The sequence below is a fragment of the Plecotus auritus genome (assembly GCF_963455305.1).
Source record: "Plecotus auritus genome assembly, chromosome: 1".
NCBI lineage: Eukaryota > Metazoa > Chordata > Mammalia > Chiroptera > Vespertilionidae > Plecotus > Plecotus auritus.
In genome coordinates this window covers 34,379,276-34,394,219 of record NC_137770.1, presented here as the reverse complement: position 1 = coordinate 34,394,219, position 14,944 = coordinate 34,379,276, and the positions used below count along the sequence as shown (strand labels likewise).

The window sequence follows — 14,944 nt, the reverse complement described above, 5'->3', positions numbered from 1 at the left end:
CCCCTACAGAACAAAAGCAATGTTTCTTAGTGTAATGGCCACTACAACAGTTCTCAAGCCTTTTGGTCTCAGAACTTCTTTATACCCCTAAAAATTAATTAGGGCCTGAAAGAACTTTTATTTTGGTGGGTTATATCTATTGATATTTATTATATGAGGAATTAAAGCTGAGTTAATATTAACATAATTTTTTTTTTTTTAATGAAAAGTTACTGTATTTTCCAAAACAAAATTCAGGCATTGTACATTTTTCAGATCTCTTCAGTATCTGGTTTTGTTGAAGGCCAGATTCTCTTCTTCTGCATTTGATCTTTTGTGATATCCCATGTCCCATAGTCTTTGGAAAAGTCCATTATATACTCAGAGAGAGAGAGAGAGAGAGAGTGAAAAGGGTTATAATATCTTAGAATTATTGTGGAAATAGTCTTGACCTTGTGGACCTCCTGGAAGGATTAGGTCTCCAGGCCTCACTGTGAGAACCGCTGCCATAACACACCCCCTGCCTCTCCAGTTTTGCTTGTTGTCTCTAAGGTACAAAGCACCCCTAGCCCAGGACACCCCTTTCTGCTAGCAGTGCAGGATGGCCTGACTCCCTTTTCCTTCCCAAGTATAACCAACATTTCTCTCTTGCACCCCTTCACTCATCCTCACAACTTTGCACCTTCATTTTCTTTCTCCTGATCTCATGGTCTAAAAACTGTGCCGGGCCCTTAACCTGGGCAGCACTGAGGAGTGTTTTATACACACACCTCTGCTAAGGAGCCAGACCTGCTGCTCACATTACCTCGTGGGGCTGCACATAAGGCCAGAACAAGGTGACTCAGGTCCCTGCTTCCAGCCCCACCTCTTCGTGGCCCCTTGTGGAGTTGGAGCACCGTAGTCTCTGAGGAATGGGAGCAGACCAAGCTGAAAAACGGAAGGCTTCTTAATCACTGCCCCTGGCCCACAGTGGAGTTCCTGGATCAGCACCTTCACCCCCATGCTCATCCCTGTGGGTGCAGCAGGGCCAGGCCACCAGATGCCTCTCTAACAGTGAACTTCACGGCTTATGTATCCTGAGACCTTTAAGTACGCTGTGATCAAGGAAGAGAACCCGTGTGTGTTGTTTCCCTCCTGTTGGTATTGCTCCTGCATCCCAGTTCAGACCCACAAAGGCGTGGGTTGGCTCTGCAGACCAGCTCATGGTCCCAGCACAAGGCTGTCACACTCCATTGGCGGGCATGTCAAGGTGGCCGTTGGAGGACTGACAGCTGCCTTTTTCCCTGTTCTAACCTTCACTTCCACCCCTCTGCTGTGGGCATCACTCAGAGGTTATTGCCCCTGACTAGACTACATCCTCCCTTCCCTCCTCACCCCCATCGATGCATCCTTTCTCTCCACCGAAGTTTAGGCCACAAAGGTCCACTCTTCTCAAAGCAGCCGTTTTTGCTCTGTGCTGTAGGATTGGTCATATGTCCTAAATCCTTAGGGCAGGAAACAACCTTAAACTGTCCTATAGCCCCAAAACGGCAGCTCCTGGCCTTAACACATGGCACACACCAGTTTAAGCTGATATTTAACAGTAAATAGAAAATGCCTCTGACTTTGCTTCCTTTCCTTCCAGGTTACTGCCGGACTGCCTCTTCCCAAGGCTTACATAGAGGAGGTAACTCCAATCATTTCTAATTATTTGACCTAGAAAGCACCACAGACTGAATCAGCATATCTCAACCGGCTCATTTGGAGATGAGTGGGGGTATCCCTCTGACCCAGGCTTGCTCCCAGGAATGCTCCCAGGCCTGCAGTGTGCCCAAGAATTGGGTTAAATGAAGTAGGGAAGAAGTGCCTCATAAAACAGAATTGCCCCAAGAGGATACCAGTAAAACCACTGCCCTCGATCAGCGGTGGTTTCTCAAACTGGGAGCAATTTTATTTCCAGGGGATATTTGACAATGTCGAGAGACATTATTTTATTATAATAACTTGTGGGGAGTGCTACTGGAATTCAGTGGGTAGAGGCCAGGGATGCTGCGAAACATCCTTCAGTGATGCACAGGGCAGCCCCAACTACAAGGAATGATTTGGCCCAAAATGTTAGAAGTGCTGAGGTTGAGAAACCCTGCTCTAGACTAATGGAAGTTTCTTTGTCTTCCCTGGACTGGCAGATGAATTCCCAAATGCCATTCCAATCAGAAGCAAACACAGGGACCTTTTTAGGGATGTCTTTTCTTCTGCATCCTGGTTACTTTTCTAGGCAAAATTTCCATAAGCTGATTTGATTTGTAGCATCAAGCAGGAGCTCAAACAATTGTGAGCTTGAACCTTTTCATATTTATGTCATTTACCACCAAAGAAACATTTCTAGAGCCAGTGTGGGGTGGTTATGAGAGAGACCCTCGAACGAGATGGTAAGGTCAGCCACTATCACTAATTCAAATTTTCTGCCTTTTTTGGAAACTTAAATTATCCAAAGCAATACAGGTCACTGTTTAGGCTCCAAATGAAGTATTTCAAAAGCAGCTAGAAAAGAATTGTCAGTGCCTTGAGTCTGCCTGTCTTCTGAGCTATGATTTGATTTGCCTTTTATGGTCATTTGTCTGACTCATGCGTGGGAGTACAATTCACGGTTCTGGCCCCACTGCCACCCCACCGCCTTCCCTGTGTCTGATTAGAATGACTGCCCCTAACTGGCCCAGCTGGTATCTTTATTTAAGAAATTCCACTTTTTTAAAACTGTTCTCAATCAGTCTTACATATTAATTGGTTTTCATGTGACTGGAGGTAAAGAATTAGCAGTGCTTTTTAGAATATCAAGTAATCCTAATCTTGGTTTTTAGTTATTAAAGGAAAAACACAAATCATGATTATAAGATCTCAGATGTTTTATACTTTTACCTTACCTATTTTTTTCTGCTGTTTCATGGAATCCCCAAACCCAGAGCTATTACTGCTGGGTTTTGCTCATGACCCAGTGTATATCGCTTTATATATGACTATTCTATATTTTTTAAATATTTATGTATTTTTAAGTTTATGTTAGTATCATACCCTTTGTTTAAAAATTAAACAGTATAAGAATGTAACATGTAACTTGAATCTTCTTAATGGTTTTCTATATATTTCTCAACATTAAAACAAACTTCATGATATATACATATATTTTTGTATTTGTCCAAAAATGGAATTAAGTTCTCCCTCCATTGCTTTGCAACTTAGTACATTTCTTTGCAACTAAATACACTTTTTACAGGTTCCATGTAATATAGATTATCTCATTTCTCATAACATCTCCATGATAAACATTTATTGTGTGTATATTATAAATCCCCTATGAAAAAAAGTTTGTGTTACTTGCAGTTTTTCAATGCTGCAGGAAACATATTTAAACATATGTTTCCATATTTAAACATATGTTTCCTTAATTTCTTCCCTTTAAATTACATGTTACTTGGTTCTTAAAAATGGCATTCATCTAGCCCTGGCCGGATTGGCTCAGTGGATAGAGCGTCTGCCTGCGGACTCAAGGGTCCCGGGTTCAATTCCGGTCAAGGGCATGTACCTTGGTTGCGGGCACATCCCCAGTAGGGGATGTGCAGGAGGCAGCTGATTGGTGTTTCTCTCTCATCAATGTTTCTAACTCTCCCTCTCCCTTCCTCTCTTTAAAAAGTCAATAAAGATATTTAAAAAAAGAAAAGCTTCTACTCACCAAACTTTAAAAAAAAAAAAAAATGGCATTCATCTTATTTTCTGTTGCCCCCAGTAAAGTTCATGGTTAAGTTCATTAAAACCTCTGTGATAGCATCCCTGACTACCTCAAGTACTCATAGCAGCGGTACAGTAAATACCAGGCACTGTGCTAGGCTCTGTCTTCTGATGGAAGGGTCTGTGCAACACTGCGTAGAGTTAGTGTGTGCCATTATATCATATGAGTACATAAAAATCTACAAACAGGGGTTATAAACATAATTTATTTAAGGGCATCTGATTCCCTTCAAACAGCAAGTGTGCTGTTGGGATATGGTGTGATGACAGCAGATAAAGCTGTCTGTGTTTCCAGGACAGCCAAGACACAAGCACCACTCCACTCCATGTTAACGTTAGAGGCTCCTCAGTGCACACTCGCTGTGGTGGGAGGTGCGTCAGCTGACCTGCGCTCTCAGCTTGTCCCCACAGTGAGTGGCTCTGGCTTGAGGAGACAGGTTCTCCTTTAAGAAGAACCTGGAGCCGTCTTCAGCTGTGCTCTCTCTGACCTCACGGAAGGACCAACACCTTCACTGTTGCTCTTACAGGACCTGGAGCTGGTTGAAAAAGGCTTCAGTAACTTGAAAAAACAAATTGAAAATGCCAGAATGTTTGGAGTCCCAGTAGTGGTGGCTGTGAATGCATTCAAGTAAGTGCAGTGCCAGGGCCCAGGGGACGGTGGGAACTGGTCAGAAAACGTCTCCTGGAGCTTTTAGCTCTCTTTTGATTCAGTTACTCCTCTTGGTTGTTAAGCTGTGCTTCAGGGGCCATTAAAGGAGCCTGCGCTCTGATGGGCACCGCACACGGCACAGTGAACTCGTCACCTCACCCACTGAGGGTCCAGGCTCAGATTTGGCTCCTGTGGGTCCCCTTCTCTCCACCAGGTGAAGCAGGTAACACATAGGCCTGATGTTAAATGTTCTGTTTGGTGTCCAGAGGCCTTTTGAGCCAGCAGGAGGTCATAGCCCTGCAGAGTTGCATTATTTCTCTGAGCCTGGTGGGATGTCGTAATGACAAAGAGTCGAACGTATTGAGCTGGAAGTGTTCCTGAGAGAGAGGACTTGGTGGGTTGTGTAAATATTGCAATGCTGTTTTTGGTCTTGTTATAATGGCCTAATCACAGCAGAATGGGAAGCAAAATATTTTTAAAGCGATTACATATTGATTCCTATGATATACCTGGAGTGGTCTGGGTACTTTGACATCTCAACCTCATGACATCCCAAATGAAATAAGTGCTGTGATTACTCCCACTTTACCCACGTGGAATCCAGGCACATAAAGCTTAAGCAACTGGCCGAAAGTCACCTCCGTAGTAAATCGTGGAAGCTGGGATTCAGACCCAAGCAGCATTACTTGATTAATGTCCCTTTATCAGCAGGTAATTCACATGGGCTTTAATGGCAAAAACAAGAGAGATTCTGTCCTCCTTGGGCATTGTCAATGCTCTTAACATGAAGTGCTCCTTTTCAGGACAGATACAGAGACCGAACTGGACCTCGTCAGCCGCCTCGCCAAAGAACATGGGGCTTTCGACGCCGTGAAGTGTACTCACTGGGCAGAAGGGGGCAAGGGGGCCCTAGCCCTGGCTCAGGCCGTCCAGAAAGCAGCTCAGGCACCCAGCAGCTTCCGGCTCCTGTATGACCTCAAGGTGGGTTACTTGCTCTATGCAAAAACCCAAAAAGCACAGTGAGGTTTCTGTGTGGCTAGCTCTGTTCAGAGCCTGTGTTTAACAGCTTCAACCTTGTGGGTCTGATTCCCATGTAGATGAGTTACACAGCCTGGACCCTCAACTCTAGACAGCTTTCTTACCAACTCATATTGCTGCCTATACACAGAATAAGGGTCCAGGCAAGAAGGCCCCGGGAGGTTGGCTCACATCCTAGCTTTTGGAAAGGCTCACAGCACAGTTCCTCTGCTGGCAGGAGGAAGGGTCATATATAAGAGTGTAATTCACGACAGCCTTTAACCCAAGGCACCAACCATATTAGGGCAAGTTGACACGGGACTACAGCAGGGCTCAGATAAGTTTGCCAACCGCTTCCCAGTAATTGGGGCAAGTAGTGTGTTGCTAAGCTCACTTCCTGGTACAGAGCTGCCTCAAGTTCAGAGAAGCCTTCAGGTGCAAAACCACGCACCCCAGCAGGCTTTAGCATTTTTTCCATCAATGAGTAAACTATATGATGTCTGGCCCAAGCAGAAGCAACTGCTTATTCTGTGTGCAATAAAGTGTAAAGTTAGTTCAGAGAAAGGTTGTTTATGTTATAGAGTTGTATTTTGTTTTCATGTATTTCAGGATGTGATTGGACATTAAGTGGTATGCCCACAACCAGGAACTTCATTAGGAACTTGGGATGGATGTGGTAGCTAATTCTGCTTGTATTCTCTAAGCGGGTTCTTGGCTTGGTTTTTAAAAGATAATCATAGACTTTCAAAAATGGACATAAAAAAAAGCCATAAAAGGTTATTTCCAAAGGTCGAAGGAAGAAGCCCTATTACTCTTGAGTTTTAACATTCTTTTGTTTCTCTGTGCCTCTTGCATAGATAATAATACACTGGCAGTTAATTAACACTGCCCTGTGGACGCGGACATTTTCCTATGGAGCTTTAGTTTCACAGACGGGTTTAAAAATCTATTCAACCAATGAACACACATGCAAAGCTTTTATAGGCATCCTCTCTAAGCCCCATTTGCAGTACCTACTGTTAGGGACCCCTTGAAGGCGAGCAGGAGACCTGCTTCCTTATAACCCATTTCTGCTCGGAACTTTGTCTGAAAAACAGGAGGCTGCCACTTTTTGTCTTATTCCACATCTGTTGGTCTTAAATCACCCTTGCTTGAGAAGTTCTAAATGTGCCTTGGCACATAGAGCCCAATCACAAGATGCATATGAAACTAATCTCTGTTGCATCTTTATTTTTTTATTTTTTTAATATATTTTCTATTGATTTTTTACAGAAAGGAAGGGAGAGGGATAGAGAGTTAGAAACATTGATGAGGGAGAAACATCGATCAGCTGCCTCCTGCACACCCCCTACTGGGGATGTGCCCACACCCAAGGTACATGCCCTTGACCGGAATCAAACCTGGACCCTTCAGTCTGCAGGCCAACGCTCTATCCACTGAGCCAAATTGGTTAGGGCACTGTTGCATCTTTATAAGCCATAACTGAATTACTTTATTCCTATCCATTATGCAAAGCCCTTTCATAAATTATCACTGTTTAGTTCAAAAGGGAACTTTTTTTTTATAGATTATTATTCCTTTCAAAAAAATAAAATTCACCCAATGCATTCTCTTAGCTTTAGTTGCTAGGGAGTAGAGTCAGATAAATTGACTAATTTTAGTAATTTGCTCATCCAAGTTACCTCTGAGTAGCTTTCCTTCCCAGTTCTTTTGCTGTTTGCTGTGATTCCTCCCCTGGGCAGCATGTGAGAAGCCAGGAGCCCTGTTGTGGATAACCAGCAGGGCCAGGCCCTCACTAGTTAGACCCCTGGCCTCCGACCACTGCACTCTGCTTCAGGTGCCATGGCGGGCACAGCCTTCCACACTGTTCCCACTTCAGATTCATCATAGAAGTCACCAGGTTGTTTTTTTAAACTATTTCTAAGTAACAGCAATTACCAATCAATATGTTATATTAAGAATAGCATCTACTTCTCATATGCAAACTGGGAGTTATGTGGATGGATATCGGTTGTTTTATTTCATAAACAGTATCCCAGGTCAGCTTTGACAGGAGACTGCTTTCCAGTCATAGAACGTTATTTTTCACTTACGAAGAAGTAATTATTCTTGGGTAGTCATCAATATTGTTTGTGATGTACCTAGTGAGATCCTAAAGAGAGAGAAACTACCTCTGTGGGACATTTTCCACTTATAAAATCTGGGGCTTGGCATTAAAAGAAAATGTTCTAACCCAATAAACCTCAAACTATTTGCATATCTGTATCTGTATATAAAAACATCTGGCCCTTGTAGGAACTCTGACCTGGAATGGGATCATGTTCCTGTGATGGTCTCCCCCTCTTTTCTTTCTATTAGCTCCCCGTTGCGGATAAAATCAGGATCATCGCACAGAAGATCTATGGGGCAGATGACATTGAATTGCTCCCTGAGGCTCAGCACAAGGCAGAAGTCTACACGAAGCAGGTAGAGATGTCCGGTTGTTTTGTTCTTTCAACTGTTTATAAAGCAGGCCTTGCAGTCAAGAATCCTGGAGTTCTCCCAGCCCGCCAAGCACCCACTGCTTTCCTTCCTCTGGGCAGCAGCCTTTGCTGCTCTGAAGTAGTGAGTTTGCATTAGGTGACCCAGCCCCAAGTTCTTTATTACCACAGGTTGGGTATATAAGTGTGTGGCAGAGCCATGAGGAATTGTGGAATGTCTTACTAAAATATTGAGAGCTGGCCTTGAGTTGTATTGGCTATATAGATGAAAATACTCACTTTTGGAATATGGCTGAGTACTCACTCCCCTCACCTAACAGATTTTCTCTCCCCACCCCGCCCCCCCCAGCAACAGCAACTTTTTTTTTTACTAAGCTAGAGGGCAGCGAGGTGGAGATGGATATAAGGCGAGTTGAAATGAAATGTTTCAAATAAATTGAAGCATCCACACCAGCACGCCCAAATGCTCTTTCTCGCCGTGTCAGCTTTTCATTTGCCCCGCTTCTGTTCCCTTGTTTCCCCAGGGCTTTGGGCATCTGCCTATCTGCATGGCCAAAACACACCTGTCCTTGTCTCATAATCCAGAGCAAAAAGGTGTGCCTACCGGCTTCGTCCTGCCCATTCGTGACATCCGTGCCAGCGTCGGGGCTGGTTTTCTGTACCCCCTGGTTGGAACGGTAAGTGAGTGCTGCAAGCAGAGAGGGGTGCTTCTCGTCTTAAACTGAATGTGAAGCCAGCAGGCAGATGCCAAATGAGCAGAGTTCATTGCTGAGGAGATAGTCCGAGTCAGGCCTGTTAAGGATTAATCCTTTTGCTGTGGACCCTCTGGTGTCAGTTCAAGGATGACGCATGACTACTTGTGCTGAATAACAGTTCTGTTTCCCAGTGGCAGTGTGACCTTGACTGAATCCAGGATGGGCCTAGTGGATGGGCTGTGATAGAGCTTGTTTATAAGCACAACTGACATTCATTGGGAGTTTAACCTTTCACAGGTTAAGTCAGTGCTCCCAACAGCTATGAGGCAGGGACAGAGGCTCTGCACCTGCGGGGTCTCCTTGACAGGCCTCGAGCTTATGCCTGAAATTTGGGCAGTTCATAGTTTTTAAGTAAAGAATTTCCTCCTTAAAATGTGAATGAATCCTATAGATGTGAAAGCTGAGGTTACTTATTTACACTTCAAGATGAATTATCAAATGCCTTCCTGTGGATTTTATGCATATTAAAGGAGGAAAAGTGCTTAAGGGCATAGTCACAGCTTGAACTAACTTTGTCCCAGGGTTAGCATTGATCCCGTGCCCAGGTTTCCCCCTTAAATCCTGTATCGGCAGATTGCACTTACCTGCACACAGGATTGAAATATTAAACTCACTTCATCCACAATGAAAAGGAAATCAATAGACCTCCTTTTGGAACTATATTATCTTTTTCATACAGTGAGAAAGTGTTAGAAGGTGGCATTATAGAGTCGAAAGTATGTAACACTAAAGCCGAATCCTGTTTGGAGCTCTGCTGATTTTGGTCGTGGGCTTGTTATTAAAGATGTGACCCTGCTCCTCTCAGCTCTCAGTGTGGGTCGGGCAAGTGCCTGCACCCCAGTGCTCCCCCAGCCTTGCAGGGAGCAGGAGGCTTGGCTGTGTCCTGATGTTCATCTTCATCAGTCCTTGGGGTTTGTAGAAATTCCTTTTTCATAGGAATGATAACCCTTTGCCCAGCACCTTGAATATTGCATAAACGTGTCCTTTCTAGAGAAATTGTCTGCAGCTGCCGGCTGAGAGAGCAGTAGCTGCAGTCCGTATTGTCACGATGATGTGTGCGGGCAGTGGGTGACTAACCAGGAAAGCAACACTGGAAGTGGTCAGGCCAGTGAGTTTGCCTGTAGTTCAGAGAGAAACTCACCCTGCCCAGCTCAAGACTCTGTCATCTAGAACAAGCTCTCGCATTAGAAGCCAGCTTGGACCCAGACATTTCTGCACATAACCTAAGTGGCATAACCTAGATGAGCACTATTCTTAACGCCTCCTAATTGCTGTTGCAGCCTGAACAGGACTCAGGATCTGAGTATTTTATGTATTAATTCAAGGTGTGGTGGTTTCTTTTCAGAATTTTATGTCTAAGTTCATATAATCTTCATTTTTAAAATTTTCTGAGTATCAATATGACCCATGTGGAGGGGGCAAAATCTTCTTTGGATAAGAGTAAAAATACTGAGAATCTTTATCACTGTTTTGGGGACTATCTTTAGCATCTTCTGCCAACATGCTCATCCATGTCTGCATCAATGGCACAAGTCCTTTGTCTTTATAATGCCATCTCCAGGCTTTTCTTCCAGGTCTCAGGACCCATCCCTTCCTTCCTCTTCTTTCCCCACACCCAGCAGTGGCTTATCTCTTATAGAATCTGAGAATAGAGACCGACATCAGATCCCTATAGTATGTTCTAGGGCAGCAGTCGCCAACCTTTCAGACCTCACGGACCACCAGTGGCCCGCGGACCACCAGTTGGTGACCGCTGTTCTAGGGAGTATGGATTGGCATTCGCATGTCAGAATTAAGTTTTCTAAAGTGTAGATGTTTTGTGTCACAGAAGGTGACTTATCCTATTCTATGACATTTTTATAGTTAAGTCATAGAAGTTCAACTTAAACTATTTCCTGTCTGGATCTTATTTGGAACCTGTGTGTATTCATTATATAGAACATTGTTATAGATAAAATATATTGAGTTTTCGCTTATAAGCCTTATGAATTTGCACATAAGTAGATGTTTCTCAAAGCCAAGTCTTTAGAAAAGAAGCAAGTGCAAATATTAGCCATAAGCATTACCGGTTCAGTCTTAAAAGGCCAATTTGAACAAGTAAAAATAGTGGTTGTAGCCCAGCTGGTGTGGCTCAGCAGTTGAGCATCGACCTATGAACCAGGAGGTCATGGTTCGATTCCCACGCGGGGCATATGCCTGGGTTGTGGGCTCAATCCCCAGTGGGAGGCGTGCAGTAGGCAGCCGATCCATAATTCTCTCTCATCATTGATGTTTCTATTTCTCTCCCTCTCCATTCCTCTCTGAAATCAATATATATATTTTTAAGAATAGTAGTTGTAAAACCATGTACATTATGTAGAAAAATGTCTTGGCCCAAGTTAAAGGATACTAATTTCTAATGATGTGTTGCAGTAGCAAAAATAATATGGGTATCTATGCAAATTTAATTAAAACAAAATGTAAAAGTGAACAAGCCTGTACCTCCTTTTGGTCTTGTGAATTGAGGGCGGAGGAGGTGAGTAACTGACTCCTTAGCCTCCTCAGCACCTGCTACTTCTTGTTGCAACTGTCAGTATGGAAGAGGAGAGGGAGGCCTGACATTTGGTTTGCTGAGGGATCTGAGGGTTTCTCTCTGAGGTTACTCAGGAGCAGTGACTTTATTTTTAATGTGTTAACAAGAGGAGTACCACCTTGTTGACAACTATAAAATCATATTCTGTCTTTGTGCCTTGGGTTTTCTATCTGAGGGAAACATGGGGAAAAATCACCAAGTATATTTGGAATGCTATTTCACATCTAGATGAGCACAATGCCTGGACTCCCTACCCGGCCCTGTTTCTATGACATTGATTTGGACCCTGAAACCGAGCAGGTGAACGGGCTGTTCTAAACAGGTAAGTTGTTTCTGGTGAGAGTGTTGCCATTTTCTTTATGAGGCATACATATGAATTATAGGACTCCAACTAAAGTGATGTCATTTCAGACATTGCTGAAGGGAGAGGGGGCAGTAATGAGAGTTGGCAGTAACCAATGAATGAAGCATTTATATTTCAACACATTTTTGGAGGAAGAGCATAGATATCACAGGTTGGCAGTGAGGGGGGAAAGCCGCCACCTCTTGAACTAAGGAGGGACTGCAGCGGAAGTTAGGCCTCCTCTGCTGGAGCCCAGGAGACTCTGGGTTCCGGGTTGATGGGACAGGAGCAGCTGAGGTCTGTACTCTGAATAGAGCAGCTAAGAGTTGAGTAAATGTCCTCGAGAGTAGAAAAGAGAAGGAAACAACCATGCAGTTCTTGGGTCTTAAGTGAAAGGCCCCAAGTACTCATCACAATGAATGAGCCATCCCTAGACACATCCAGTTTAATTTCAAAAGCATCAATGATGAAAATCCCAAAAATCCTTCTCCAGAGAAAGGCCTGCCTATGAAAAAATGAGAATTAGACTGAACCAACCTGTCTTAGCAGCAGTAAGAGGCTGTTAGACAGTGGAGGAATACCCTCCAAGTTCACAGGGAAAGACACCCTACCAAATCTATCCAGATGTTTCAGACACATATAAGTTCCCCGACCCCATATCTCCTCTTAGGAAGGGATTTAACCTTGTACTCCAACAAAATGAGGAATAAACCAAGAAAAAAGAAGACTTGGTTCTCAGAAAACTGAATCCTGATCTAGACAGTAATGAAGTGCAAGTGACCTCGAGTTACCAGTCCAATGTGAAACAGGAGGAGGGAGGCCTGAGAAAGATCAGGAAGAGCTAGAAAAGACAAGGGTATCAAGGGCTCATGCGAACCATAGTCCTCACCTGAGCAACCGTACAGATGGTTCCTTACAGAAACAACTGCTTCCATGGAGGAGAGGCTGTGCTTGATGCTGGGGGAACACATTCCTCAGGAGGCAGGTGTGACGTTGGAAAGGTCATCCTGGCTCATGCCTGGTCTGGCCCGGCACGGTGCTCACATAGCCATAATGTAAATGCCGTGCGTTGTTTTCAGGTCTTTGGGCTGGCCCTCCAGGAGCTGTGGGAAAAGACGTAAATGATAACAGATTTGGTAGTGCGAGAGGGTGATGGTGTAGTGTGGAAGGGAAGAGGAAACATTTCAGCAGTTAGAGAAAATATTCATTCCTGTTTCTTGTTATTTTTTCCTTCCAGATTGTCCATCTTCAAGAAGCTACTTTGCAAGTTAGGCCAGTGTGTGTATTCAGGCCTACGGGCAGGAGTGTGGGGAAACCGAGAGAAGTCAGCCCCTGCCTCAAAGATCTTCTGAAAGAAATAGTGGGAGTTTCCCCCAAAGCCCTTCTTTGGTCTTAATTCCTATCATCATGTCTAAGTTAACATAAAGCATGCACATTTCTATTTACTGAAATTTCACAGGATAAAAGAAAATGATTTTACTATCTTTGTGTTTAAATATAAACTGCAGCATTGCCCTGACCGGTTTGGCTCAGTGGATAGAGCATCGGCCTGTGGACTGGAAGGTCCCAGGTTCGATTCCGGTCAAGGGCATGTACCTTTGGTTGCGGGCACATCCCCAGTGGGGAGTGTGCAGGAGGCAGCTGATCAATGTTTCTCTGTCATTGATATTTCTAACTCTCTATCTCTCCCCCTTCCTCTCTGTAAAAAATCAATAAAATATTAAAACATAAATAAATAAATAAAAACTGCAGCATTAACAGACTGCTGCAATCTCTGCCATCCTGTGTGAGATTGTTTGTCCAGCATACACTGGGACTAAAGAAGCAGCTTGGAATATGTACTTTATGATACTTCTTTGTTTAAAGGGGAAAATGGTGCATGCTTGCATATTTCTGAGAGGGCATATATCAGGAGGATCAGGGTGTAGAGGACGTACCTTTTTATCATATCTTTCTATGTTTCTTTTTTAAAATATATTTTTATTGGTTTCAGAGAGAGGGAGAGAGAAACATCAATGATGAGAAAGAATCATTGATCAGCTATCTCCTGCACACCCCCTACCAGGGATCAAGCCTTCAACCCATGCATGTGCCCTGAGGAGGAATCAAATCGTGACCTCCTGGTTCATGAATCAACACTCAACCATTGAGCCACACCTTTACCCTGAAAAATATTGCTTATACAGGCTTTTGTCCTGAACTTCCTTGGAATTCTCATTTCTGTCTCAGTGTCAGCACGGCTTATTTCTAGAGTCCTCAAGGCTGGCATGCGGTGCTAACTGTAGGTTAGCCCTTTTTGCTTTATTGGTTCAGCAAATGTGTATTGAGCTTTTACAATGTACCTGAGCTCTACTACCCACAGAACATTTTTTTGCTCAAATGTTTTTCCTTCTCTTGTTTTTTATCTTCTATCTCTTCTTCCTCTCCCATTTTTTCCTCCCTTTCCCCCCTTGCCTTCCTGCATTAGATCCTTCCAGAAGGTACTGCATCTTCACGTGTTGGCAGAGCAGTATTTTTCCTGGGGTCCTTGGTTTTATTATTTTAATCCCCTAGGTTCACATCAGTGTTGTAATTCAATGTTTTATAGTCCAAATAAAAAATGGTGGTACAGCCGAAACCGGTTTGGCTCAGTGGATAGAGCGTCGGCCTGCGGACTGAAGGGTCCCGGGTTCGATTCCGGTCAAGGGCATGTACCTTGGTTGCGGGCACATCCCCAGTGGGAGGTGTGCAGGAGGCAGCTGATCGATGTTTCTCTCTCATCGATGTTTCTAGCTCTCTATCCCTCTCCCTTCCTCTCTGTAAAATATCAATAAAATATATTAAAAAAAAAAAAATGGTGGTACAGCCTAGCTGGCATGGCTTAGTGGTTGAGCATCGACCTATGAACCAGGAGGTCACAGTTCGATTCCCACTGTGGGACATGATTCTCTCATCATTGATGTTTCTATCTCTCTCTCTCCCTCTACCTTCCTCTCTGAAAAAAATAAAAAATATCCTATATAATGAAAGGCTAATATGCAAATTGTCCCCTTGACCAGGAGTTTGACCTGGAGTTCGGCCAGGGGGTGGGGCCGGCCAGCCAACCGCCAGTGGCCCCTCCCATGGCTGGCCCCGCCCCAGTCGCCCTCCCCCCCACCTGATCGCGGGTGGGGTTGGCCTGCCAACCTCCCACATCTCCTTTCCCCAGCTGGCCTGGCCCGATCGGCCAGATTGGGGCAGGCTGGCCAGACCCCACCTGTGCATGAATTCGTGCACCGGGCCTCTAGTATTTTAAATAAAGAATCGCCCTCACCAGTTTGGCTCAGTGGATAGAGCATTGGCCTAAGGACTCAAGGGTCCCAGGTTCGATTCCGGTCAAGGGCATGTACCTTGGTTATGGGCACATCC

The 14,944-nt window shown here is 44.3% G+C and overlaps 1 protein-coding gene across 1 annotated transcript in view; it reads left to right on the top strand.

The window, feature by feature from the left end:
• The window catches only part of MTHFD1 (methylenetetrahydrofolate dehydrogenase, cyclohydrolase and formyltetrahydrofolate synthetase 1), a 62,663-nt gene extending 48,496 nt beyond the window's left edge, over positions 1 to 14,167 (top strand). The window contains exons 22-28 of the mRNA XM_080656308.1: positions 1,604 to 1,645; positions 4,269 to 4,369; positions 5,194 to 5,371; positions 7,766 to 7,873; positions 8,412 to 8,564; positions 11,443 to 11,536; positions 12,795 to 14,167. Coding sequence (XP_080512434.1) covers positions 1,604 to 1,645; positions 4,269 to 4,369; positions 5,194 to 5,371; positions 7,766 to 7,873; positions 8,412 to 8,564; positions 11,443 to 11,532 — 672 coding nt within the window. The 3' untranslated portion in view covers positions 11,533 to 11,536; positions 12,795 to 14,167. The remainder of the gene's footprint in view (positions 1 to 1,603; positions 1,646 to 4,268; positions 4,370 to 5,193; positions 5,372 to 7,765; positions 7,874 to 8,411; positions 8,565 to 11,442; positions 11,537 to 12,794) is intronic.
• Positions 14,168 to 14,944: the final 777 nt, after the last annotated feature.